A 27,159-nucleotide genomic window follows, 5' to 3' on the forward strand; every position below is an offset into this window, starting at 1 on the left:
CCTCCTGCCCACCAGGGTCTGTGTTAGCAGGAAGCTGGAGTCCAGAAACCCAGGCATTTCAGTATGGGATGTGGACATCTTAACCTCTAGGCTAAACCTCTGCCCCTATTTTATAATGGAATAAGTAAAATAGAACTTCTATAGATCTTAGACCTAAAAGCAGTGTTTGAAAATTAAAAAGCAATAAAACTGAACAAAATAAGAGTTCTAGAAGAATTTTGAACTAGTGTGCTAGGTTCATATTTTTTTCTTTGGGTCCCCTTTTTGCTTTTAGAGAACATTTTCAAGTCCTATTTATGAGTTCTCACAATCATTTAATTCTGTGCAAAGTCTTCTCTCCATGCTGAGATTAACTTTTTTTTTTTTTTTTTTTTTTTTGCAGGCCAGTTTTTAGGGTTTAGTCAATTTTCTTGGAATTCTGGTCTGAATTTCTTACATAACCTCTGTAGTGGTTCTCCCTTTATGACTTCAGGAAGCAACTGTGGAAAGAACATCAGCTTTTTGTGTCCAGAGAGCTCCCCGCAGGTTGTTCCAGAAGGTGCATGAGTTAAGCCTGAGGTTGTAAATGGTGATTTGGGCTGGGCTGGCCCACAAACCCATGTGTTTCCGTTGGCCCCAACTGTGTTGTCTCACACAGTGTTCTTTAAAAAAAAATAGCCGACACCTAAAACCCAGGCAACTTTGCACTGCAAAACCGCTCTGACAAGGGGTAGCCTGTATCCTGCCTTGGCCACCTCGGGCTGAGGCTCAGGGACTGCTGCCCCTTGCACATGAGGCTGAGATTTTCTCCACATCCCCACCACTCCCATTCTCTGTCTTTCTAACCTCCTCTGGCTTGGCTTCTTTCAATACCCTGCCTGGGCTCTGTGGGCATTTGAGTTTCCCACTGGCAATCTGAACAGATAGTTTTCACTATGATGTAATTAGGAAGAGAGCTGAGAGCACTGTGAAAAGCAAGATCCCTTTGGCTTGATTGGCCTGGCTTTCCCTGCATCAGCCCTGCCTCGCTCTGCTATGCCTTCCCTCATCAGCTCAGAGTCAGTGCTCACCTTCTGCGCAACCAGCTTCAGGTGGTACTAATGCAAGCAATGTTGTTGATGATAAAAATTCTCCCTTTGACCTGTGTTCTTTTTGCATTTTCAATTCAAAAGTTGCACTGAGGTTTTTGTTATTCCAAACTGAAGATTTTGATCCATTTAAATAGTAATACTTCAGATACATTAGTGAGAGAGAAATGCAACTTCAGCCTTTAGTTAGTTACGATGAAATCAAACAAACCAAAAAAACCGACTTTCCCAGGCAGCCCAGGATGAAAACCTTAAGAAAATGCAACTGTGAAAGCAACAAAAACCTGCCACCACCAAATTTCATGTTACTATTATTCAAAAAGTTGTGTGCACATAAGCTTCATAGATGTTACTAGAAAGAATTATGGGAAAACTGAGAGGCCGTGAAGTGTGATGCTACTTCCCACGCCTTGTCACAGTCCCAGGGGGAGGCTGCCTCAGTTCCTTCACTCAACAATGAGCTATTCATGAGGCCGAATAGAACTTGTTATTGCTTTACTGAAAACAGCTGACCACCATATCGGTGGACTGAAAATGTAGTTGTCTACATGTATGCAACAAGTGGCCTTAATATTTGTGAATAAGGTGCTATTAGTTAATTTTATCATCTTTGAGAATTTGTAGTCTAAGAATGGTTAAAAATTAGTAACTCTTAACACTTACACAATGTCACATTTTAAGGGCATGCATTAAATCAGCATGGTAAGTGAAAAAATAATTCAACGATGTTTCTAGTATATACTATAATGGTTTAAAGAAGAATAACTGCACATTCTTAATATTTTATCTGGAGGAGACATACATTCTTTCTTTTTTTTTTTTTTTAAGATTTTATTTATTTATTTGACAGGCAGAGTGGACAGTGAGAGAGAGACAGAGAGAAAGGTCTTCCTTCTGTTGGTTCACCCCCCAAATGGCTGCCATGGCCGATGCTGCACAGATCCGAAGCCAGGAGCCAGGTGCTTCTTCCTGGTCTTCTACGTGGGTGCAGGGCCCAAGCACTTGGGCTATCCTCCACTGCCCTCCCGGGCCACAGCAGAGAGCGGGACTGGATGAGGAGCAACCGGGACTAGAACCTGGTGCCCATATGGGATGCCAGCGCCACAGGCGGAGGATTAACCAAGTGAGCTACAGCGCCGGCCCCATTCTTTCATTTTTAAAATAAAAAACTCTCTGCTTTATTGAGAAATAAGCTAAAAGTTTTGTATTTGTTTTTCTTTGGTAATAGAAATGGTAGTATAGTTAGTCCCAATAGCTATATGTATGCACAGAAGAAGGTTTATCTTTAAAAAATAACTCACTGAACAAAATTTGGCAGATACAAATAGAGAAAAAAAATATCACCAGTAGTACCATCAACACAATATAAATACTGTTAGTATGTTTGTATAAAATGTAGCTTTTTTCTTTGTGTTTATTCAACATAGTTATAATCACTCTAATCTATCTTGATATCTAACAGTATAACAGTATATAATTATGTGAAATGTTGTTGCATGTTAGAAGAAGATATATTTAAAAAGAAATAATTTTGGGATCAGGCATTTGGCACAGTAGTTAAAACACCACTTGGGATGGCCCCACCATATTGCGGTACTTGGGTTTGGTCCCAGCTCTGCTTCCAATGAGGCTTCCTGCTCATGCACACCCTGTGTGGCAGCAGATGGTGGCTCAAGTATGAGCACCTGCCCCCCAAGTGGGAGATCTGGGTTGAGTTCTCAGTTCTTCACCTGGCCCAACCCTAGCTATTGTAGGCTTTTGGGGTGTGAACCAGCAGGTGTAACATCTGTCTCTGTCTTCCTGCTCTCTAAATTAATTTAAAAATCCTCCTTGCAAAAAGTTATTTTAAAAATGATAAATTTCTTTCTTTTTTTTTTTTTTACAGGCAGAGTGGACAGTGAGAGAGAGAGAGACAGAGAGAAAGGTCTTCCTTTGCCGTTGGTTCACCCTCCAATGGCCGCCACAGCCGGCGTGCTGCGGCCGGCGCACCGCGCTGATCCGATGGCAGGAGCCAGGAGCCAGGTGCTTTTCCTGGTCTCCCATGGGGTGCAGGGCCCAAGCACCTGGGCCATCCTCCACTGCACTCCCTGGCCACAGCAGAGAGCTGGCCTGGAAGAGGGGCAACCGGGACAGAATCCGGCGCCCCAACCGGGACTAGAACCCGGTGTGCCGGCGCCGCTAGGCGGAGGATTAGCCTAGTGAGCCGCGGCGCCGGCCTTTGGTCAACCTTTTTATGGGCATCAAAGTCTATACACCAAAATTTTGTTTGTTAATATTAATTCTTTGGTTACTTTTTTAATGTTTATTTTTATTTATTTGAAAGGCAGAGCAACAGAGAAGGAAAGAGGGAGAGAGAGAGAGATTTCCCTTGTATTGAGTCACCCCCAAATGCCCACATTTGTTGCAGGGACTGGGCCAGGCCAAAGCCGGGAGCTAGGAATGCTATTGGGTCTTCCACGTGGGTGACAGGGACCCAAGTACTTGGGCCATCATCTGTTGCCTCCCAGGGCGAACATCTGCAGGAAGCTGGATCAGCAACAGAGCAAGACTGGATCCTAGGAACTCCATCCCTAGAGGCAGCTTCATCTGCCCATGCCGCAACATCTGCCCCATATATCAATCTTTCACAGCATAAATATGATAACCAGTTGAGTGTATCTGTAAGCTCAATGTCAAGTGAGACTGTGGCTCACTTGGCTAATCCTCCGCCTGCGGCGCCGGCACTCTGGGTTCTAGTCCCGGTTGGGGCACCAGTTCTGTCCCGGTTGCTCCTGTTTCAGTCCAGCTCTCTGCTGTGGCCCAAGAAGGCAGTGGAGGATGGCCCAAGTGCTTGGGCCCTGCACCCGCATGGGAGATCAGGAGGAAGCGCCTGGTTCCTGGCTTCAGATCGGTGCTGCGTGCGGCTGTGGCAGCCATTTAGGGGGTGAACCAATGGAAGGAAGACCTTTCTCTCTGTCTCTCTCTCTCACTAACTCTGCCTGCAAAAAAAAAAAAAAAAAAAAATTAAAAAAAAAGTGAGCTCTGTGAGTTTTCTCCCAGGGGAAATAATATTTCAGCTGTGTGAAATTATGTTTTTTGGTTCTGTATGTTTTTTGCTTTTCTTAGAGTAGAAAGGTAGAGGAAAAACGAGCCAGGGAGAAAGAAGTCAGGCCGGAGCGTTTCCTGAAATGACACCCAGTGTCACTTTCCCAGTGATGGGTCATGTCCCCACCCCAAGCGGAGTCTGCTAGAACAGAATGGCCTTTTACTCTGATCTCCTTCCCTGAGATCTAGCCAAGTTCCCAGCACAGAGTGAGTGCTTAACGGACACAGGGAGAGTGACGGAAGAGAGGAGATCCTGTACCCATCCCACGCCTGAGAGAGGAACGCACTGCTATCAGGATTATTTTTAGCTGTAGTGGCAGACTATCAACCGCAAGTGACTAAAACATTAAGGATGCTTTTTATACACATGACACAAAGTTCAGAGTCAGGGTGGTGCCAGAGTCCTTCAGGCAGCTCGACAGTGTTGTGGAGGGCCCAGCTGTTTCTCATTGTGGCACGCAGCTATCTTTGGTGTATGGATGATTTCTTCCTTGTCATGGCAAGGTGGATGTAGCAGTTCCAGATATGAGTTGTAGACTTGACCACCTCCAACTGAGAACAGGTGGGGTGTTCTCCTGTGGACCTGGGTTTGTCACAGAGGAAAACCTTTTGCAGACGCTTGCAGCTGACTTCTGCTCAGGCTCCATAGCCAGGATTGGCTCACAAGCCCACGCTTTGGTTGACAAAGGCTACTGGGTAGATGCTGATGGTGACTGGCATAAAAACACGTGAGGAAGCAACAGTTGAGAAAAGGAGAGAGGAATGCCATAGAAATGAGTGGCGGAGGTGAGCCAAAAGAGCTAGCCTGTACAGTGTGTACTGCATAGTAGGTGTGTGTCACTTAAGCCTGTTGCATTCTTGTCTGTATATGTACTCTGTCTTATATGTAGAATCTGTATGAAGGTGGTTGAACCATATTACTTCTTTTGGAAATTTTATTTATGCTTTTGAGAGGCAATATGTATATATAATATATCTATTTGTATATATACTATATAGACTCTATATATACTATATAGACATACTATATATACTACAGATATACTATATATCTATAGTATATATAAATAGTGAGCAAGAGAGAGAGAAACTGTACCAGAAACAGAGAAATAAAGATCTTACATCTGCCAGTCTATTCCCCAAATGCCTGCAACAGCCAGGCCTGAGCCAGGCCAAAACTGGGGGCCAGGAACTCAATCTGGGTTTCTCATGTGGATGGCAAGGATCCAAGTACTTGAGCCATCACCTGCTGCCCTCTCAGGGAAGCTGAACCAGGACTCGAACCAGACACCCTGAAATGAGATGCTGGCATCCCAGCCAGTGTCTTAACTACTGCACAGAATGGCTGCCCCAACATTATTCCTGAGGACCAATGCATGTCACAAAGGAGCAGATGTCAGTTTCACACATCTGGAGATGTCGGGTATGAAGATGTGAAATTCCAAGCATGGCATTGGCAGGCCCAGTCCAGGTCCTAGGAAACTTGCTCACTTTCCCAGCCAGTGTTTCTCCAGTCATTCCCAGCCTCCTACACGTTTCTGATCCCTGCTCTGAAGAGAATAGGAAACAGCTCAGGACGGGCTTGGGGACCAAGTCAAAGGAACAAGGTTTGCCTTCGCACTAACACGGTAGTATTCAGGCGAAGGAGGAAATGGCACTCTGCTAACTACTCAACAGAAGAATAAAATGTATGAGAATTATAAAACTACTTATAAAACAGAACCTTGAGTTTTTGTTAACAGCACTTTTAAACAATTGTGGTTTATTGCATATTCTTTACTCTTAGAAACTATATATAACAGTGGAAATACATGAGTAGATTAATTGATTCTTATACTCTCTGGAAACAAAATGTTCAGCCCATTATATATATTCCAGGTAGAATTAAATAGGTACATAAAAGTTGATATTTCTGTAGAACACCTGTATAATCTGAATTGAACTGAATTCTTAAGTAACATGTGAATAACAAACAGAAAACGTGAGTGTTATGTTTAGAAATTAATTTGTACATCATATATGCTATTTTCTGCCCATCTCCCTTGGGTGGTGTGGAGCGGGGAGGGGAGAGAGGCAATGATGACCTGTTTCACCTGCTGCCTTGTTGATCCTCAGGCTGTTGGCAGTAGCATTGCAGCGGTTGCCTCTGGGGAGGAGTCTGTTTTATTGCTAGGTTGGTTCACCAGTCTGTTGTTGCTATTGACTTCTATAAAACCCCACAGAACATGTTCCTCTTATCTACCTCTGGTTCTTGAGATCACATATGACCTTCCCACTTTATACAATATTTCACACCAGATTTGAAAATCGAAACATCTAGCTGTTAATGAGCATGGTGTTCATTTATAGCGGTGTGTCATCGGCCCTGGAGTCGAATGAGCCTGGCACATAATAACCTTCCGTTAATACTCGTTTTGTGAAAGAGTGAGTGAGTCATTTCTACAACAGTGAGACTTTGAGGATAAATTATGATCATTTCAGCAAAACAAGTATTACACATTAACCTGTAGTTGCTAACGTTATTTTCTTTTAGAAAAGGAGATCTTAAGTAATCTTTTAAAAAATTAAATACTGTGTTTCCTTCAAATTACAGACTTTCAGTGATATGCTGAATAGATACCTCGGCTTAACAATTAAGACATTTATGTATGCTAAAGCACTATGAATCTGGGCAAATAAAAACATAATTTGCCAGGAAGAGATGATAGAAATGGGCGTATGTGGTAGAATCAAAGAGGCCCTGAGCCTGATAAAAGCAGATGTATAACTCTCTATGGTGCTTTATACTTCTGAGACTTTTTTTAAACAAATATTTTATATGGATCTGCCTGCCTTTTTCCCATTCTCTAGAAATTAAAATATGTTGTTTTTATGGCTATTATTCTTGGACACACAAGTAAATCAGCATGTGTATTCAGAAAATAACTTACTTGATTTCTGACACATAACATGGTTAAGATGACTTTATTTTCGGCATTTTATATATATATATAAAAGTATGTGGCTCTATCGTGAGTCTCATTTTCAAGGTATTTTTGTATGTACAATGAAAATGCAACTTTTAATTTTACATAAAGCTTTTCAGAAAATCTTCCAAAGTCCTGTGAGATGGAAAGAATTTAAAAATTGACATCATTGGCACAAGATTCATGTTAATGTTTACTCATGTAAATAGCACAAAATACTACCTAATTAGTGTGGTTGGTAAATTTTTGGTACTTTAATTTTCTGTGTTATTGTAAACCATGCATAAAATGCTTGCCTATTGAGAAGTGCAGAATTGTCAGAGCTTAAACAGCTGACATCTGCTTACTCTGTTAAAAAAAAAAAAAGAATAACAAGCCATTTCAGCCTAATCTACCTCAAATGTGTTCATGTAAATGGAGGTCCATCTATTGACCTGTGTTCTTTTCAGCTCAGGATTGGTCCACATGGTTTATGAGACCAGGAAGGCTGATTTGAAATGCAGATGTCGAGAGAGTGAAGTACACCCTCCCCTTTTTTCTTTGCTGTATCTGTCAGGGTGAAAAATGGCTTGCACAAGGGTCAGTCACCCATACTCACTTAATTACTTTTCTTGGACCCACAGAACTGTCACAAGCTGTGGTGGATGAGGGAGCTGTTCCTCTTTTAGTCCTCTGTATCCAGGAGCCAGAGATTGCTCTGAAAAGGGTTGCGGCCTCGGTCCTCAGCGATATCGCCAAGCATTGTCCGGAATTAGCACACGCCGTGGTGGATGCAGGAGCCATCCCTCACCTCGCTCAGATGATCGTCAGTCCCAATGCGAAACTGAAGGTATTCTCACATAAGGTCAAAACAGTACTCAAACCCTGCTGCTTACCAGCCGAAAGAAAGAAAATGCGTCTACATTTAAAAGCGATTCGTAAATGACCATCATAAAGCAGATTTGAGGATATCATATGTTTAGTCTCTTAATACGTGAACACAACACAGTAAGGCTTGGACAATAAAGATGTGTTTGGGAAAACTGTGATACTGAAAATTAGAAGTCACAACAGTGGTAACTTTAATACTGAAAATAAGGAATTGAATCCCAGGGTTGGAATGATGATTGAATGTCAGGGTTGAAGAGACCTAAAGGTGTTCTTGCCCACCAGAATAATATTGAAGTTTCTTCTGAAAATTGCCATATTTATACTAACCCTTTTTATAGCTTTCTAAAATCTGACTTTTCAGTGAATAGGCTTACATTATGCCGTTATATTCTAACAGATATTCTATAATGTTTTTAAATTGTTAACGTTAACTAGGCAGTGGAAAGTTCTTCAGGTTGGTATCAACATTGTGCCCATACGGGATGCTGGGCTGGCACTGCAGGCGGTGGCTTTACCCGCTACGCCACCGCGCCTGCCCCATATTTTAGAAATTAAGTATATGCCTAGGGTTTGGGTGTCTCAAGGCTCGGAAATCTCAGGTTACGTTTGCTACATAACTTTTTCCTTCTTTATAAAGCAAGCTGGATGTGTACACAGCTGTTGGGTGACACGCGGGCTCTGGTTCAGTGTTGATTTCGCTCTCACAGTGCCAGGTCCTTTCTGCGCTCAGCCAGATTGCCAAACACTGTGTGGACCTCGCAGAGATGGTCGTGGAAGCGGAGATCTTCCCGGTCGTGCTCACCTGTCTGAAGGACAAGGATGACGATGTGAAGAGAAACGGGTCTATCTTAGTGAGAGAAATCGCAAAACACTCACCCGAGGTAAAATAAACAAATAAAAGTAACGTATAGTCGCTCTTAGTTTTAACTAAAATGCCCGTTGTTTTGCAGGGCCCAGGGGTTGTGCCCCATGATCTGGTGAGCTCGGGGTGTCCCCTGCCCAGCATGATGGGTGAGGGCTGCATCCCCCACTTCTGCCTGCGAGATGCCAGCAGCCCCACTCCTTCTAGGCAGCAGCAATCAAAAATGTCCCAACACTTTGCCCAGTGTTCTCCAGAGGGCAGAATTGTCCCCAGTCGGGAACCATGAGGCTGTGTTGCTAGAGTGTGGGTTTGCAATTCCAGTTTCTCATCCTGCGCAGCTCTGCATTTCTGGGTTATGGGGCTGCAGACCTCTGCCGTCTGTATCATTTTGTGTCGCCTGGAAGCAGAGAGCCTGACATCATGCCTCCAAGTTGGGAGAGATCACAGAAGTCCCTGTCCAGTGTGACCACGCTCACGGCTGCTGGTAACGCAGCAGTTTCTTGCTCTGAGTTCTCAGCTGGAAAAGAGAGACAAAGCAAGGCTGTGTTGATTCCAAAGTTGTATCTTTTTTTTTTTTTTTTTTGTCCTGTGTATAGTTTGGCTAATCCATTTTCATTTCATTATGCTTTCATAGTCCTCACTCTTTATTTCAACTGACATCTTTATTTGCTTGAGATTTTTCAAAATTGAAGTGCACCCAGCTAGGACTCATTGGCGGCAGAGGGGGCATGATGAGGTTGGAATATCTCAAGTTGGCGTTGCCTTTCAGCATCCAGTGCTTAATCCGCTCCATCCTCACGCACCGTGATTGGACTTTTGATGGTTAGCTAGTTAGGAGCCAGCCCTGGGCTTGGTGTCTAGGGGACAGATTTTGACATCCATTATAATAGAGATAGAAGTTGTGCCATCAATGCACAAGCAATTGAACCACCCAGCAAAGCTCCTCTCGGTGATTATATTTGTGCGCTCGAGACAGCAGGATTATCGCACTGGTATATTTCTTTCATAAAGGCAATCATTTTACTAAGAGGCATCTCTGTTTTCACCAGTCGTTTCTGGGTCCTGAGTGAGTGCGGCAACACTAAGCCAGCACTTAAAGGCCATCGCAGGCTTTATGGTCCCACTTACCCAGTTCTCGCTCTTTTCTCTTAGCTCTCTCAACTGATAGTTAACCGAGGAGGAGTGGCTGCTGTGATTGATTGCATCAGCTCCTGCAAAGGGAGCATACGGCTGCCCGGCATCATGATGCTCGGCTATGTGGCGGCTCATTCCGAAAACCTCGCTATGGCTGTCATCATTTCCAAGGTGTGTTCCCGCTCCGTCTTCCCCCAGTCACTGCAGTAACCACAGATTGAGATTCTCCCACGGACACCGAATGTAGCTGATTGGAGGGAAGGAACTCCCTGAAAAACAAACGATGCACTGCTTCAGTGCTGATTGCAGTATTCATTAGCGAGTTTCCCAAAGCAAGCCTCCAAGTGAGGGAAGTTTAAAAGTCTTGCCCACTGTTGAATACTAACAAAATGTCAACTCTTGACTATTAATATTATGTGTATTTAAATATTAAGTGTATTGGTATGTGGAAGGATTAATTGTGTATATTTACAAACCATGTAAGCCATAAATAACTAAGTAGGGGTGGGTGTTTGGCCTAGCAGGCAGGATGTGTGTTGAGGAGCCCACATCCCACATCAGGGTAACTGGGTTCCATGTCTGGCTCTGGCTCCTAACTCCAGCTTCCTGGGAGAGAGCAGGTGATGGCTCAAGTATTTGGGTCCCTGCCACCCATGTGGGAGACCTGGATGGAGTTCCAGTCTTTTGGCTTTAGCCTGGCTCAGCCCTGGCCATTGTGAGCATTTAGGAAGTGAACCAGCAGATGGAAGCTCTTTCTTTTTTGCACTCTGCCTTTCAAATAAATAAATAATAATTTTTTGAAAAACTGTTGTAAATGACATACCCAGTAGTAACTTTTCTCAGATGTCTCTACGTCCTCCCTTTCCTGCCATCTGAGTGGGAGGTGACAATGACTAAGCGCTTTGTTTTTATCCAGATCCCTTCTTCAGCTTGCATGAACTGAGTTATCTTCTTAGATGCTGGCCATGTCACAGAGCAGTGTTTTTGCTTCTTTGCTCTAGGGATTTGGCATTAGCTCAATTCACAATTTGGTATGAGTCCACCAAATATGGGGCAGCCCTGCATCATAGTGGGTGCTCAGAAAACATGGGTTGATAACTAAATCTAGAACCCCTGGAGAACACACCAGAGGCCATGTGGCATGTGTGTGTGCGTGCCGAGCCTCCAACGCATGGCTTTCTCACTCCCGTGGAAGAACTACTGCCGAATGTTAAACAGAAATGTGGCACCTCTCTCATCCCTTGCTCATCCTCTGAATTGAAAGGAGCCTTGGCCGGCGCCGCGGCTCACTAGGCTAATCCTCCGCCTAGCGGCGCCGGCACACCGGGTTCTAGTCCCGGTCGGGGCGCCGGATTCTGTCCCGGTTGCTCCTCTTCCAGGCCAGCCCTCTGCTGTGGCCAGGGAGTGCAGTGGAGGATGGCCCAGGTGCTTGGGCCCTGCACCCCATGGGAGACCAGGAAAAGCACCTGGCTCCTGGCTCCTGCCATCGGATCAGCGCGGTGCGCCGGCCGCAGCGCACCGGCCGCGGCGGCCATTGGAGGGTGAACCAACGGCAAAGGAAGACCTTTCTCTCTGTCTCTCTCTCTCACTGTCCACTCTGCCTGTCAAAAAAAAAAAAAAAAAAAAAAAAAAAAAAAAGAAAGGAGCCTTGCATGGTAGTCGTCTGCCTGTCCCACGGTGACTCTCAGCTCCCTTCTTGTTGGCGGCTCTCTGCCTTCGCTCTGCTGTGACTGCTGGAGCAGTAGTGGCGCTTTGGGAAGCGGCACAGCGACTATGTTGCTGCTGTTCTTGGTCCTTGGTTCTTTTGCTGATGGTCAGAAATCTTCTGGCTTCAGGAGACAGAGGAAAGCAGCAGCAGGTGCTCTTGCTTCCTCCCCATCCTCCTCAAACCGACCCAGAGCTCAGCCCTTCTTTGCACTAGGGGTGCTGCGGGCAGCTCCCAAGCTGGTTTGTTTTTCAAGAGAGAGCCGAAGATCAAGCTAGCAGAAGTAGCTGGAGGCAGACCGCACAAGTCCTATAGCTCTCCCTCCTTTTCCTTCGTGGCACTGTTTAGGACTGGTGGTAATATTCTACATTTAAGTGGCGCGTTGTAGTTTTCGAAGTGCACTCATGCCCCTGTGTCCTTTGCTTTGGGAACAACTGGAGCCCCTGGGGAGGAGCCGGCTCCCTTTGCTCCTGCGGCTGATCCGTCTTGTTACCTCCTGGCTGTGCTGGCTCTCCGGAAAGCCACTTCATGCGGAAGACAGGTCTGACCTTTTACACTGGCAGACACACCACAAAAAGGGACCGGGGAAGCAATCTAGCAGGTCTCCTCGGGAACCGGTCCTAACAACCAGAATAAAAGGAGGTGGGAAAAAAAGTGTACATGACGCTTTTGGCCTTCACTGTGGCAGCGTGACCACATGATACTGGTTTTTGTGGTACTAAATTCAAAGTGATTACTAGAGTCTCAAGTTAGTTAGAGAATTATGCCTATGCAGGTTCAGGAATTAGAATTTGGTTTGATTATTTGCTTCTTCCATGGGGATATAAACTGTGATGTATTCAAGTCCCTTTAAGTTAACTTCTGTTTCAGCACATAGATAAAACTGGAAATTGCCTACGAGGCAAAATATAAGCACATTTTAGCGATGTAACACACATGTTCATATCTACTTTGACATTCAATCGTGTTAGAATAGGCAAAAGCATAATTTACAAGTTAATGGAAAATTAACCAAAATTAATTGAAAAATATTCATGTGCTGTTAGGTGATTCCAAGAGTTCATGGAAAACTGACTTCACCTTTTAATTCCATTTTCCATGAACTTTTTGAAGTGCTCTCCTATTTCAGGACTTTGGGAAAACATTTCATATACAAGATGTGTAAGATCCTCACTCATCTGATTTCGAATCCATAGCACTTTTTTTTGTTCTCAGATTTGTTACACTTGGTGAAATGTTATTTCTTGCAAGATTCTAAATTGATGTTTTTTGGCAAGGGTAAACACAAGGTTTTAAAAACCCTAAGCATTTTTTGGATTGTCCTGATGGAATCCGGTTTTGCCTACTTTTGAGTCTGCAGCGTCTGCTGTTTGGTTAAATGCTCCCCTATTCGAGGGGAGACGCTAGGAGAGAGATTCTCAGTTTGGCTGGATTGTTACAGATAATTAAGGTCATTTAGTCCTAGTCATTTTATTGACTTAGAGAAATGACAGCCCCTGTGATGTGCTCGTTTATTGAGCCATTTAGAGAAGAAAGGATGAAGGCTGAAATGATTTCTTCTCATGTTTGAGCCCGTCCGAAGACTCTTTAATCCTGCTCTAGATTCATAACACTTGTTCTTTTGATCAACACCACAGGGTGTGCCCCAGTTGTCAATCTGCTTGTCAGAAGAGCCAGAAGATCACATTAAGGCCGCGACTGCTTGGTCCTTAGGACAGATTGGGAGACACACTTCAGAGCACGCCAAGGCTGTCGCGGTCACTAACACCCTGCCGGTCCTGCTGTCCTTGTACATGGCCGCGGAGAGCTCCGAGGACCTCCAGGTTAAGGTGAGCACGCGTTTCTTACAGGCTCGGGGAACGTTTATTAGACTTGGACCCATTTTAAAAAAATATATCATTTTAAATATCTCAATTGTCATTATGAACAGTGTTGCTTTTGTGAAGAAATACAAATCTACCAGGATTGAGGTTCAGTCTTCTTTGAAAATGGGTTACCCTTGCCTCTGAAACCCAGTGACGTGTTTTAAAGAAAGTGTCTACAACTGCCAAATTGCTTATAGAAACAAGCATCTGGTTATTGCATTTTACAGTGCTGTTAGCTTTTCTTATGAGGGACGAATTGAAGAATAATAGAATACTCGAGGTAGAATTTGGTCCATGTTCCATTTTTAAAATTGAGTGCAAAGAGAATTTGAGATGGCTTTCAAAGGTGAAATGTAATTAGTGAGAGGGTATTTGTGTGTGCTGTGCCTCTGCCAACCTTAAGACCACCTGATCTTTTTGTTACATGTCTTGTATTTGTTCTTTAAAAAAATTATCCACAAGGTTCATTAAATTGAGCATTTTAAAATCGTGCATTTTTAAAAGCAGATTTTGTGAAAAAAAAATTTTTTTTTTGACAGGCAGAGTGGACAGTGAGAGAGAGAGAGAGACAGAGAGAAAGGTCTTCCTTTTGCCATTGGTTCACCCTCCAGTGGCCGCCGCGGCCGGCACACTGCGGCCGGCGCACCGCGCTGATCCGAAGGCAGGAGCCAGGTGCTTCTCCTGGTCTCCCATGGGGTGCAGGGCCCAAGCACTTGGGCCATCCTCCACTGCACTCCCGGGCCACAGCAGAGAGCTGGCCTGGAAGAGGGGCAACCGGGACAGAATCCGGCACCCCGACCGGGACTAGAACCTGGTGTGCCGGCGCCGCCAGGCGGAGGAGTGAAAAAATATTACTAGAAACTAAATTGATTCACAAAATATGAATAAAAAGTAAGATGGGTTGTTTAAAATTTAAAAATTCAAAGAAAGGAGATGTTTTCCAGCATACTTCCTGTTAAAAAATATGTAACTTTTTGAAAGCAGCTTGCAGAATGACCAGATTGAGGAAAGTTCACGGGAAAAACAAAAATTCAAAATAAAATTCATAATAATAAATTAAGCTTAAGTTTCACTTAAAACAGGAAATTAACAAATAGGAAAAAACCTTGCTGAAACTTGACTTTTGGGTGGTACAGTGAGACAGCAAGGGATTCTGAAAGTTACATACAGTGAATCATTTCTTTGACTAAAAACTTTATAAAAGTGAATTTACACTTAGTTGGTAATATTTACATGTTATCTCTCAACAAACTCAGTGCGGGAAGTTGAATTCTAAGAGTAGCATTTTTAAAATTGTTCTAAGACTTTCTAGACCAAAGCACTGATGTGACAGACTCGGGGCTTCCGACACACGTCTGCCGCGTGGAGTGTGTGCTTCGGCAATGCATGGTGGAGACAGGCGGGTAGACGGTGTGTGCACTCCCAGAGGTCTCTCCTGGTTTGAGCTCTCCGATTCTGCAGCTGTCTGGGGAGAAACCACAACTCCATCTCCAGTTCTGATTTGTCCGAGTATGCTGATTTCCATTGACATAGAATTTTAGCCTTTAGGCCGCCTATTTCATTAGCCCGTTATCGTCATTTTCTTTCTGCTTCTCCTAGAGTTTCCTCCTGCCTCCCCCTCCTCTTGGCTTCCTGTCCTTTGCTTGGCCTCTTCTGCAGGCTGTCCCCGGGCTACAGTAGTAGATTTCGAGATTGTCCACAGATAAATGGTTGATGTCTTTAAAATGATTTCTATCCCCACAGATTCTTGCATTTAACAGCTTTTAGTTTCTTTCGTGCTTTGGAAATCAGGTAAAAGAAGAGATGTGCTAAAGTGTGAATCAGTAATTGTGGGTCAATAGTAACTACAGCTTGAGGAACCCTTGCAAATAATCTCGTAGGTAGCACTGTGTACTCTTTATATCCCAATAAGCTTTATATGACTTGATTTTAAGAGAAGTATTATGATGTTATATTGAATAAACACCACTGAAGTAAAATATATCTGAAAACTTCATTTTCTGGAGCTAACTTTTACTGTGTTTTAGTTTAACAAAGGTGATTTTATTAGGCTGTAATTAATGGAAATTAAGTTCCTTCTGCCTATATTTGATGCAGTATTTGCTTTCAGAAAATACTCTGGGTTTTAAATCAAAAAGTGGCATCTCTGTCAGTCTCCTGTTGGCGGTGTTTCGGAGGCGCTCAGTCCGTTTACTCTCCTTTTTCAGAGACTCGATCCTTCCTCTTTCTTCCCCAAGGTCTCTCGTGTTGCGTCAGTGGTTGTTTTAAAAGCTTTGGAGTGAAGTTCATTCAAGTCTGCTTGACTTGATATTGTCTCAGTAGGGAAAGTGTGTCTAGGAGCCTCTTGAGCGGCCCAACAGTGTTTCTTCCTTGTTGCTCTCTGGCAGCTTTCAAGTTCTAAGGCTATGTTGAAGTTCGTATTCCCCCAAAGGCTCATAGGTTGTGTAAGTGTTCTCTAATTGGTTCCAGTCCAAGAAAACCAATGATCAGCCTTTTGGAATCCCTCTCGTGTTGTCACATAGACTCACTATTTGCCTGCTCTTAGCTTATTTCAAATACCTTAATAAAAACTTTTTAAAAAACCTGTTATTTGGCCGGTGCCACAGCTCACTTGGCTAATCCTCAGCCTGCGGCGCCGGCACCCCGGGTTCTAGTCCTGGTTGGGGTGCCGGATTCTGTCCCGGTTGCCCCTCTTCCAGTCCAGCCTCTGCTGTGGCCCGGGAATACAGTGGAGGATGGCCTGAGTGCTTGGGCCCTGCACCCCATGGGAGACCAAGAGGAAGCACCTGGCTCCTGGCTTCTGATCGGCACAGTGCGCCGGCTGTAGTGGCCATTTGGGGAGTGAACCAACAGAAAAAGGAAGACCTCTCTCTCTCTTTCTCTCTCACTCTCTAACTCTGCCTTTCAAAAACAAAAACAAAAACCCTGTAACTTAATAACGTTACCTACATGAATTCTGAGACTACTTGGACATCTGTGTATTGATTAAGAGACATCATATTGTAGTGTTCCATCTCAGTCTGATATTTGAGTCAGTTGATTCTGTAGCATTTTGAAGCTGTGTATAGGATTTTTACATTGTGTTCTTGTGGTCATAGTTCCTCCCTCTTTTTTTTTAGTAGTTTTAGTAGTAGTACATATATCATATAATTTACCCATTTAGAGTGTGCAATTCAGTGGTTTTTAGTGTGTTGACGGAACTGTGAACTCATCAGTACAACCTAATTTTAGAACATTTCAATCTCTACAAAAGAAATCCTGTACCCATTAACAGTCAGTCCACATCCCCTGTGCCTATCTCCAGCAGACATTAATTCACTCTCTGTCTCTGGATTGGCCTCTTCTGCACGTGTCATTTAGATGGAATCACAGGATCATTCAGATAGCTTCTTTGCTGCTTAGTCTGAGTTTCAAGGTTCCTCCGTGTTGTGTATATCAGTATTTTGCTCCTTTTCACTGCTAAATAATATCCCATGGTATTAATATAGCACACTTTGTTTATTCATAACCTCACTAGTTGATGGGTATTGGATCATTGCCACTTTTTGGCTATGATGAATAGTGCTGCAGAGAAGATTATTGATCAAGTTTTTGTGTGGATGTATGTTTTCATTTCTACTGAATATATGTGGGGGGTCTTCAAAAAATTCATGGAAAAATGCATACTATGAAAAAACTATGCATGATTGTCAATTGTGGGGATTTTTGCAGCAGAATAAATACATTTTTAATTATATTCTTCTATAAACTTTTTGAGTATCTTTGTTTCTACAGCTGGAATCTCTGAGCCACTGGTGACTCTGTTTAACATTTTGAGGAACTGCCAAACCATTTTCCAATGTGCTGTACCATTTTACATTACCACCAGCAATGTACAAGGGTTCTAACTTTTCCTCAACCTTGGCAGTGTTTGTTATCATCTTTATTTCTGCTGAGAGCCATCTTAGTATGAACTGCAGTCTCATGGTTTTTTATTTGCAGCTCCCTAATAGCTAATGATACTGAAAATCTTTTCATGCATGTATTGGCCACTCAGATGTCTTCTTTGGAGAAATGTATATTCAAATCCTTTGCCCATGCTAAAATTGGGTTATTTACCTTTTTATTTTGTTGTATTTATTTATTTAAGATTTATTTATGTATTTGAGAGACAGAGTTACAGACCAAGAGAGGGAGAGATAGAGAGAGAGGTCTTCCATCCACTGGTTTACTTCCCAGATGGCCAGAATGACCAGAGCTGAGCTGATCTGAAGGTAGGAGCTTCTTCCATGTCTCCCATGTAGGTGCAGGGGCCCAAACACTTGGACCGTCTTCCACTGCTTTCCCAGGCTGTTAGTAAAGAACTGGATTGGAAGTGGAGGAGCCGGTGCTGTGGCACAGTTGGTTAATCCTCCTCCTGCAGTGCCGACATCCGATACAGGTGACAGTTCTAGTCCTGGCTGTTCCTCTTCCAATCCAGCTCTCTGCTATGGCCTGGGAAAGCAGTAGAAAATGCTTGGGCCCCTGCACCTGTGTGGGAGACCTGGAAGAAGCTCCTGGCTCCTAGCTTCGGATCGATGCAGCTTCAGCCGTTGCGGCATTTGGGGAGTGAACCAGCAGAAGGAAAATCTTTCTCTCTGTCTCTTCCTCTCACTGTCTGGAACTCTACCTCTCAAATAAATAAATAAAATCTTTAAAAATAAAAAAAAGGAAGTGGAGCACCTGAGACTCAAACTGGCACCCATAAGAAATGTCAGTGCTACAGGCAGAGGCTTAACCTACTATGCCACAGCATGGGCCCCTATTTCATTTTATTTTTGAAGATGTATTTATTTATTTGAAAGTCAGAGATACAGAGAGAGGGACACACACACACACACACACACACAAACACACACACACATTCTATCTTCTGGTTCACTCCCCAAATGGCCACAATGGCCAGGGCTAGGCTAGGCCGAATCCATGAGCCAGGATCTTCATCTGTGTCTTCCATGTGGGTGCTGGGTCCCAAGGACTTGGGCCATTTTCTGCTGCTTTCCCAGGCACATTAGCAGGGAGCCAGACTCTTGTAGAGCAGCTGGGACTCAAACTGGTACCCATATGGGATGCAGGCACTGGGAGTGGCAACTTTACTGGCTGTGGCACAGTGCTGGCCCCTATTTACCTTTTTATTTTTTAATTTTTTTTAGTGAACTTTTAAATAAATTTATTTATTTATTTGAGAGGTAGAGTTACAGACAGAGGGAGGGAGGAAGGGAGAGAGAGAGAGAGAGAGGGAGAGGTCTTCCATTCTGTTGGTTCACTCCCCAAATGACTGCCATAGTCAGAGTTGGACTGATCCAAAGCCAGGAACCAGGAGCTTCTTCCAGGTCTCCCATTGGATGCAGGGTCCCAAGGACTTGGGCCGTCTTCCACTGCTTTCCCAGGCCATAGCAGAGAGCTGGATTGGAAGGGGAACAGCCAAGACTAGAACCGGCACCCATATGGGATGCCAGCGCCGCAGGCAGAGGATTAACCTACTGTGCCACACTGCCCTCCCCCCCCCCCCCATTTATCTTTTTAATACTGAGAGAGTTCTTTACAGGTTCTCATAAGATGCATGATTTGTATGTATTTTCTGTGAGTTCTGTGAGTTGTCTAAATACTTTCTCTTTTTTTTTGACAGGCAGAGTGGACAGTGAGAGAGAGAGAGAAAGAGAGAAAGGTCTTCCTTTGCCGTTGGTTCACCCTCCAATGGCCGCCACAGCCGGCGCACTGTGACCGGCGCACTGCGCCGATCCGATGGCAGGAGCCAGGTACTTCTCCTGGTCTCCCATGGGGTGCAGGGCCCAAGCACTTGGGCCATCCTCCACTGCACTCCCTGGCCACAGCAGAGAGCTGGCCTGGAAGAGGGGCAACCGGGACAGAATCCGGCGCCCCGACCCGGACTAGAACCCGGTGTGCCGGTGCCGCAAGGCAGAGGATTAGCCTAGTGAGCCGCAGCGCCGGCCTAAATACTTTCTTGATGGTATTGTTTGTATCACAAGAATTTTAAATTTTAAGGAAATTAAATTTATGTAGTTTTATTGTTGTTGTGTTTTGGTGTTAAATCTAAGAAGGCTTTGCCTAACCAAGGTCAGGAAGACTTACTCCTGATTCTCCCTCCATTTAATCACTGAAACTCTTCGGGCCACAATACTTTCAGGACAAAATTAACTTTACGTTAAGAAACTTTTGAAATATTTTAGGCAGTTTTCATCAAAAACACCCTTTAAGGAAAGCAACAATGAGTGTTTCTTGTTATTTCCATTTTCTGTGACAAAGAATTGAAGTGGTAGCGAGTATTTGCAATTCTATTTTATTAGCATTTTTATGTGTGTTGAGGTTTAAAAAAAAAGTGTTGTCACTTAATGTGTTTTTTACATTATCCAATTTCAAAATGTACCACAGAGCCACTGATACTGGCTCAAAATCAAGATAATGTGGTAACTGTTCACAGAAAGACATATTTATCAATGGGATTGAATGGACAATCTGAGGTAAATCCTTTTATAGTCAGGTGGCTTTTCACAAAGGTGCCAAAGAACTTAACATGGAAAGGCTAGTCTTTGCAATGAATGGCGCCAGAACACTTATAGCCTCATGCAGGAATATTAATTTGGACTTTGCTGTGGCTTGGATGCAAAATGTTCCCCAGAGGCCCTTGTGTCGAAGGCTTAATCCTCAGGGTGGTAACATTTGGAGATGATGGAATCTTTAGGTGGTCAGAGGGGCTGTGCCTTAGAAGGTAGTTCTCCCGAGAGGGTTGTTATAAAAGCCCAAGTGTGGCCCCAGCCGGTCTCTTTTGTTTCCTGTCTAGTCTTGTGATGGCCCCCTCTCACACATGCTCACACTAGGGTGGTTTCCACCATTCTGCGATACAGTCAAACAAATGAGGCCACCTGATCTTGGACTTTCAGCCTCCAAAATAAGATCCTCTTTCTCCGATAAGTGGCCTGCCTCAGGTATTTCGTTGTGGTAAAGAAAAGCTGACTAAGCCAGACCCCTACCTCACACCACACACCAGAATTAACTCCCATCACAGATCTAAATATAAGCCTTATAACTACAAACTTAGGAGCAAATCATTGTGACCTTGGACTGAGTGATTTCTTAGATATGATACCTGTAGCACAAGTGATAAAAAAAAAATGTTGAAGTTTCATCAAAATTAAAAACTTTGATGCTTAAAAGACATCATTAAGCTTCTCCAAGAGAATACCAAATGGTGGATGATGCTGATGCAGCAGGAGGGCCTGGAGGCCATGGGGGCCCTGGAATGGGAGGCTCAGCAGTGGCATTGGGGTCCATCATCACAGTCAAGGTCAGGGCTGGGGCAGAGGCTGTGGAGCTCACGAAGGCAAGATCAAGCACAAGGAGTGGCTCCCCGTTACTAAGTTGGGTCACCTGGCCAAAGACATGAAGACCAAGTCCCTGGAAGAGATCCGACTCTTCGTCCTGCTCATCAAGGAGTCTGAGATCATTGACTTTTTCCTGAGGATGAGGGTTTGAAGATTATTTGTCGCCATCAGGGACTACAACGGTCATGGTCATGTCGACCTGGGTGTGAAGTGCTCCAGGGAGGTAGCCACTACCATGTGAGGGGCCGTCATCTGGCCAAGCTCTCCACTGTGCCCGTATGGAGAGGCTACTGGGGGAAGATCAGCCAGCCCCACACTGGGCCTTGCGTGCCGTGGCTCTGTGCTGGTGCCTCATCCCCACTCCCAGAGGCACTGGCAAAATCTCCACCCCGTCCTCAAGAAGCTGCAGCTGCTGGCTGACACTGATGACTGCTACACCTCAGCCAAGGGCTGTACTGCCATCCTGGGCAGCCTCGCCAAGGACACCTCTGATGCTACCAGCTCTCTGACCCCTGACCTCCGGAAAGGCACTGTCCCCCAAGTTTCCCTATCAGGAATTCACTGAGCATCTGTGAAGACCCACACCAGAGAGTTTATGCTGAGGACCCTGGCTCCACTCGTGGCTACAACATGGGTGTTTACAGAAGAGCAATAAAGTGAATTAAGGCTGTTTTTTTTTTTTTTTAACACCTTTAAGAAAGTGAAAAGGTAAGCTTTACAAACTTGGAGAAAATATTTGCAACTCATAAGTAACAAATGACTTGTATTTAAAAAAATATAAAGAGCTCTTAAAACTCAACAAAAGGAGGCCAGGCACTGTGGCCTAGTGGGTAAAGCCACCCTCTGAAGCATTGACATCCTATGTGGACACCGGTTCAAGTCCCACCCACTCCACTTCCCATCCAGTTCTCTGCTAATGTGTCTGGGAAAGCAGCAGCAGATGGTCCAAGTGCTTAGGCCCCTGCCACCCATGTGGAAGATCCAGAAGAAGCTCCTGGCTCCTGACTTTGGCCTGGCCCAGCCCTGGCTATTGTGGCCATTTGGGGAGTGAAACAGTGGATGGAAGACCTCTCTCTTTCTCTGCCTCTGCTTCTCCCTGTTCCTCTCCCTCTCTGTAACTCTGCCTTTCAAATAAATAAATCTTAAAAGAAAACAAAACAAAACTCAGTAATAGGAAAGCAAGTAACCTGATTAAACAAACTCGAATAGATATTTTACCAAAGAAGGTATACAAATAACCAATTAGCACTTGAAAAGTGGTTTAACACCTTTAGCCGCCAAGGAAATGCAATCAAAAGCCTAAGGAGGGGTGGGTGTTTGACACAGCGGTTAAGCTGCCTGTTGGGATGCCTGGGTTGACTCCAGCTCTGTTCCTGATTCCAGGTTCTTGCTGATGTACCTCCAGATGAGACAGGCATGGCTCAGATAGGGCCCAGCTTAGGATAGGCCTGGCCCGGCCCAGCCCCAGCTGGTATGGGCATTTTGGAAATGAACCAGCAAGTGAGAGCTCTGTCTGTCTGCCTCTCCCTTTATCTTATCTCTACCTCTTTACCTCTCAAATAAATGAAATAAATAAAATTCAAAAAACTTTAAAAAATAATGGTACTACTTCACAACCACAGGAATCCTGTAATCAGTCAAACTGAAAATAGTTAAGTGCTGACCGCCATGTGGAGAGCCTGAACCCACTCCCACTGTTTGGTGAGAACGTTCGATGCTGCAGTCATGCTGACAATGTTGGCCATTCCTCAAAATGTTAAACGTAAACGTGTCATCATTACTCAACAGCCCCACTCCTAGGTGTCCACCCAAGAGAGACGAAAACATTTGACACACAAAGACTTGTATATGAATCTTCATAGCGGAATTATTCATAAAAGCCCAAAGTGGAGGCATCCCAAGTGTCCACCGACTGGTGAATGGATAAGCGAGATGTGGTAAATCTGTATCACGCAGTGCTGTTTGATAATGACAAGGAAGGAAGTGCTGATGCATACTTTGTCTAGGGTGAACTTTACGAATATGATATTCTGTGAAAGAGGCACAAAAGTTCACATATTGTGTGATTTCATTTCTATGAATCGTCCAGAAAAGCCAAATTTATTGAGACAGAAATAGATTGGTAGTTGCCTGCAGGTGGCTGGGGGTTGTGGGAGGAGAGACTAGGAAATGCCTAAAATAGGCATGGGGTTTCTTTTTGGGGAAGATGAAAGCATACGCAAATTAGATCGTGGAGATGATTGTACAGTTTTATAAACTTACTAAAAATCATCAACTGTGTACTTGAACTGTGTGAATTTATGATATGTAAATTTTATCTCAGTAAAGTTGTTTAAAGATCCCAGGGTCAGAATTAGACATGTAAACAAAATCTCAATTAGGGGATGGCACTGTGGCACAGCAGGTTAAAGCCCCAACCTGTAGCACTGGCATCCCATATGGGCAATGGTTCGAGTCCCAGTTGTTCCACTTCTGATCCAGCTCTCTGCTATGGCCTGTGAAAGCAGTAGAAGATGGCCCAAGTCCTCAGGTCCCTGCACCCACGTGGGAGACCTGGAAGAAGCTCCTGACACCTGGCTTCAGATTGGCTCAGCTCCAACCACTTTGGCCACTTGGGGAGTGAACCAGGGATGGAAGACATCTCTCTCTCTGCCTTTCTCTGTAACTCTGTCTTTCAAATAAGCAAAAAATAAATGTTTTTCTAAAAATCTTAATTAGCTAATATTTCTTTCATGCTGGATGCTACAGCTGATTATTGATCACAGCATGTGAGCACATTCTTACCTGGAAGAATATATTTGTAAATTGAACATATTTCTTTTTTTTTAATAAAAAGAATTTCTCCTTATATTTATGAGGCTTAGATAACTTTGATTCTTTTTTTTTTTAATTTTGTTTTATTTATTTGAAAGGCAGATTTACAGAGAGAGAGAGAGAGGGAGGTCTTCATCTGCTGTCACTCTCCAAATGGCTGCAACAGCTGGGGCTGTGCCAGGCCAAAGCCAGGAGGTGGGAGCTTCTTCTGAGTCTCTCATGTGGTTGCAGGGGTTCAAACACTTGGGCCATCCTCCGCTGCTTTCCCGGGCCATTAGCAGGGAGCTGGATTGGAAGTGGAGTAGCTGGGACTCTAGCAGGCCCCCTTATGGGATGGCTTAACCCATGACACCACAGCACCGGCTCAAGCCTATTTCTTTCAGATGAAAAATAGTGAAGCTCAGTGAATTTCCTGTGTCATTGGAATCCTCTCTAGAGTTCTTCCTTAGTGACCGACAGCACCTCGAGTATGACTCAGTGGATGTGATTTCTGCTCTGCATCAGCAGCTGACGTCACTGAAAGCAGTGAGGGTAAACTGCAGATGGTTTGCAGCGGTACTTACTGTACCCAGGTGTGTTGAGAAGTGAGTTTAATGCCAGTGTTGGTTTGTTCTACTTGTGGAAAACAGTTGGACTGCATTTCTTACATTATGTAATCTAATTTATAAAACAGCATTTGAAGGCAAATATGTGGAGAGGAACGAGGTTATAAGACTCTTTAGTTTGGGTCTCCGGGAAACCTTACATTTAAGAGATCTTTTACTGATAGCACAAATGTGCTATGAAAGTTTTTCTGAGCCCACTTACCAAGTATAAAATTCATGGTGTGAAAATAAAAGGGCTGTTTGAGTCCAAGAGCACCGCTAAGCATTCAGCAGCAACGCCACGATCCCAGAAGACCTGACTGGCTGAGGCCTCAGAGTGAGAGCAGGGAAACAGGAGGCCCTGAGGCTGCACTGAGGCCCAGAACTTCAGAGGCAGGTGTGGACTCTCGTACCGAACAGCCACAGACACACGGCTGTGTGAGGCTTCCCAAAGAGGAGGAGGCAGCCCCGACACGAAGAAGGAACCAGCAACAGCGGGGCCTTGGAGCTGGCTGCAGCTTTGGAGGGGGGCACAGGGGACAGTACCCTGTGGTGTCGCTTGGAAAGAGGGAAGAACGCGGGGCGGGGGGAGTGGGAGAGGTACGTGTGGCACCTGCTCTTTTGCTCGGGGGCGGCACATTGGCTGTTGTAGAGAGGAGCGTCTCTCAGCAATCAAGTAGAGTCGAGGAGTTTTGCTTCCATCCGTGGATGTGGAAATTTCTGCCTATGCCTTGGGGCAGCTGTCTGCAAATACTCAGTGAGCGCTGCTCGAGCTGCACGTTTCTGACCACATGCATGCAAGCTGGGAAACCTCTGGTGAACGCAGAATACCTGATAACGGCATCCTATAGCAAACAGACTCATTTTCTCCTGGTTGTCGACGGGAAGAAACGGAATATTAGTTATTTCACAGTTTCAATACATATAAACTTCTACGTTAATAAAATAAAAATGTGTGAATTTATGGGCTCTAACTTTATGCCTTACAACTTTAATTTCCTCATAGGTATTTTAGGAGCTCAATTATACACTATATGTTTTATGATTTAACACCAAGACCATTGTCAAGGTAGTCTGTGAAAAAACTAATCAAAAGTGGAAGGCGTTTTCCCGACCGCTATTTTTAAAAACAAAGGCAGTCCCAGGAGAGACTGGGAAATGGAGTTGATCTTCCAACTCCAGGAATGTGGGACACGGATTCTTGTGGCGCTCCCGCTGACCCCTCGCTTTCGCACGCATTTGGCTTTGTGTCTCCACAGTGTGAGAAATCCATGAAGAACATCCTGCAGAAGTGCACCCACGTCCCCGCCCTGGAGCCCCTCCTGCATGACGCGCCCCCCAACATCCTGAAGCACGTACTGGAGCAGTTCAGCAAGGTGAGAGACGTTGTCTGCGCCAGGAGGCGGCGAGGGAGCGCCACGGCCTGCTAGCTTGTGCTGGCTCCTGCACGAGGCTCCGCCAGTCAGCTCCTGCAGTTCACCCACAACAAAACACCCCCCCCCCGCTCCCTCCCGCATTCTTCACAGCCTCTCTCTCTCTCTCTCTCTCTCAATGTTCCCAAGAAGTAATGAGTATGTCAACACATAGAAACTTTTTTTTTTTTTTGATAGGCAGAGTAGACAGAGAGAGAGACACACACAGAGAAAGGTCTTCCTTCCATTGATTCACCCCCAAAATGGCCGCCACGGCCAGCGCGCTGTGCCGATCCGAAGCCAGGAGCAGGTGCTTCCTCCTGGTCTCCCATGCAGGTGCAGGGCCCAAGCACCTGGGCCATCCTCCACTGCTCTCTCGGGCCACAGCAGAGAGCTGGACTGGAAGAGGAGCAACTGGGACAGAACTGGTGCCCCAACCAGGACTAGAACCCTGGGTGCTGGCGCTGCAGGCAGAGGATTAGCCAAGTGAGCCACGACGCCGGCCCATAGAAACTTCTTAATACAAAGAAGTCGCCCTCCCTGGGGGACACTGCTGAGATCTTATAAGTGGCAGTCACTGGTGCTAAGGAAGGAGATTCAGACTGCAGGAGGTGGGCACCACCACAGACGGGACCCCTGATGACAGCAAGGGATGAGAGAACGGCTGTACCAGCACAGTGCTTGGTGCTCGGGTGACTGTCACCCTGTGCTCCACATGTTCTGCATGGGTGACGGAGCACAGCAGGAGTGCGCCCTGGCCCTGGAGTCAGAGCTCGTGAGTCTCCCCTTAGCTAACTTACCCACAGAATGGGAATACTAAGAGTGCTTATTTCACAGGATCACTGTAGAGATTAAAGATATTCCACTTTTAAGAATGTGATCCCAGGGGCTGGTGCTGTGGCACAGCAGGTTAATGCCCTGGCCTGAAGCACCAGCATCCCATATGGGTGCTGGTTTGAGTCCTGGCTGCTCCACTTCTGATCCAGCTCTCTGCTATGGCCTGGGAAAGCAGTGGAAGATGGCCCAAGTCCTTGGAACCCCGCACCCGTGTGGGAGACTTGGAAGAAGCTCCTGGCTCCTGGCTTTGGATTGGCGCAGCTCTGGCCATTGCTGCCATTTGGGGAGTGAACCAGCAGATGGAAGACCTCTCTCACTCTCTCTCTGCCTCTCCTCTCGTGTAACTCTGACTTTCAAATAAATAAACCTTAAAAAAAAAAAAAAAAGAATGTGATACCAACCTATGGAACACTCTAATACCAGAAACAACCAAAAAGTCATTTTGTAAGTAACAAAACATGCAAGTGATTATATTAAAATGTTTTTCTTAAACAGAGGGGAGCAATTTCATTTTAATAGCTTTAATACTATAATAAATGCACGACTGTTTGCATGCTACATTTCTGTAAATAACAAACAAAAGCCATATATCTACAGC

At 44.8% G+C, this 27,159-nt stretch overlaps 1 protein-coding gene across 5 annotated transcripts in view; it reads left to right on the forward strand.

The window, feature by feature from the left end:
• The window catches only part of SPAG6 (sperm associated antigen 6), a 79,751-nt gene that overhangs the window by 41,862 nt on the left and 10,730 nt on the right, over positions 1-27,159 (forward strand). For 2 of the 5 annotated variants that reach the window (XM_051820697.3, XM_051820695.3), the window contains exons 5-9: positions 7,741-7,946; positions 8,695-8,868; positions 10,002-10,154; positions 13,326-13,517; positions 25,572-25,688. In XM_051820697.3, the coding sequence (XP_051676657.1) occupies positions 7,741-7,946; positions 8,695-8,868; positions 10,002-10,154; positions 13,326-13,517; positions 25,572-25,688 (842 nt within the window). Of the gene's footprint in view, positions 1-7,740; positions 7,947-8,694; positions 8,869-10,001; positions 10,155-13,325; positions 13,518-14,856; positions 15,198-19,200; positions 19,593-25,571; positions 25,689-27,159 lie in introns of those variants that run through there. The other 3 variants (XM_089311560.1, XM_089311561.1, XM_051820696.3) reach the window with 3 other exon arrangements.

The sequence above is a fragment of the Oryctolagus cuniculus genome, chromosome 13 (assembly GCF_051225735.1).
Source record: "Oryctolagus cuniculus isolate XC-2025 breed Fujian yellow rabbit chromosome 13, ASM5122573v1, whole genome shotgun sequence".
Lineage (NCBI taxonomy): Eukaryota > Metazoa > Chordata > Mammalia > Lagomorpha > Leporidae > Oryctolagus > Oryctolagus cuniculus.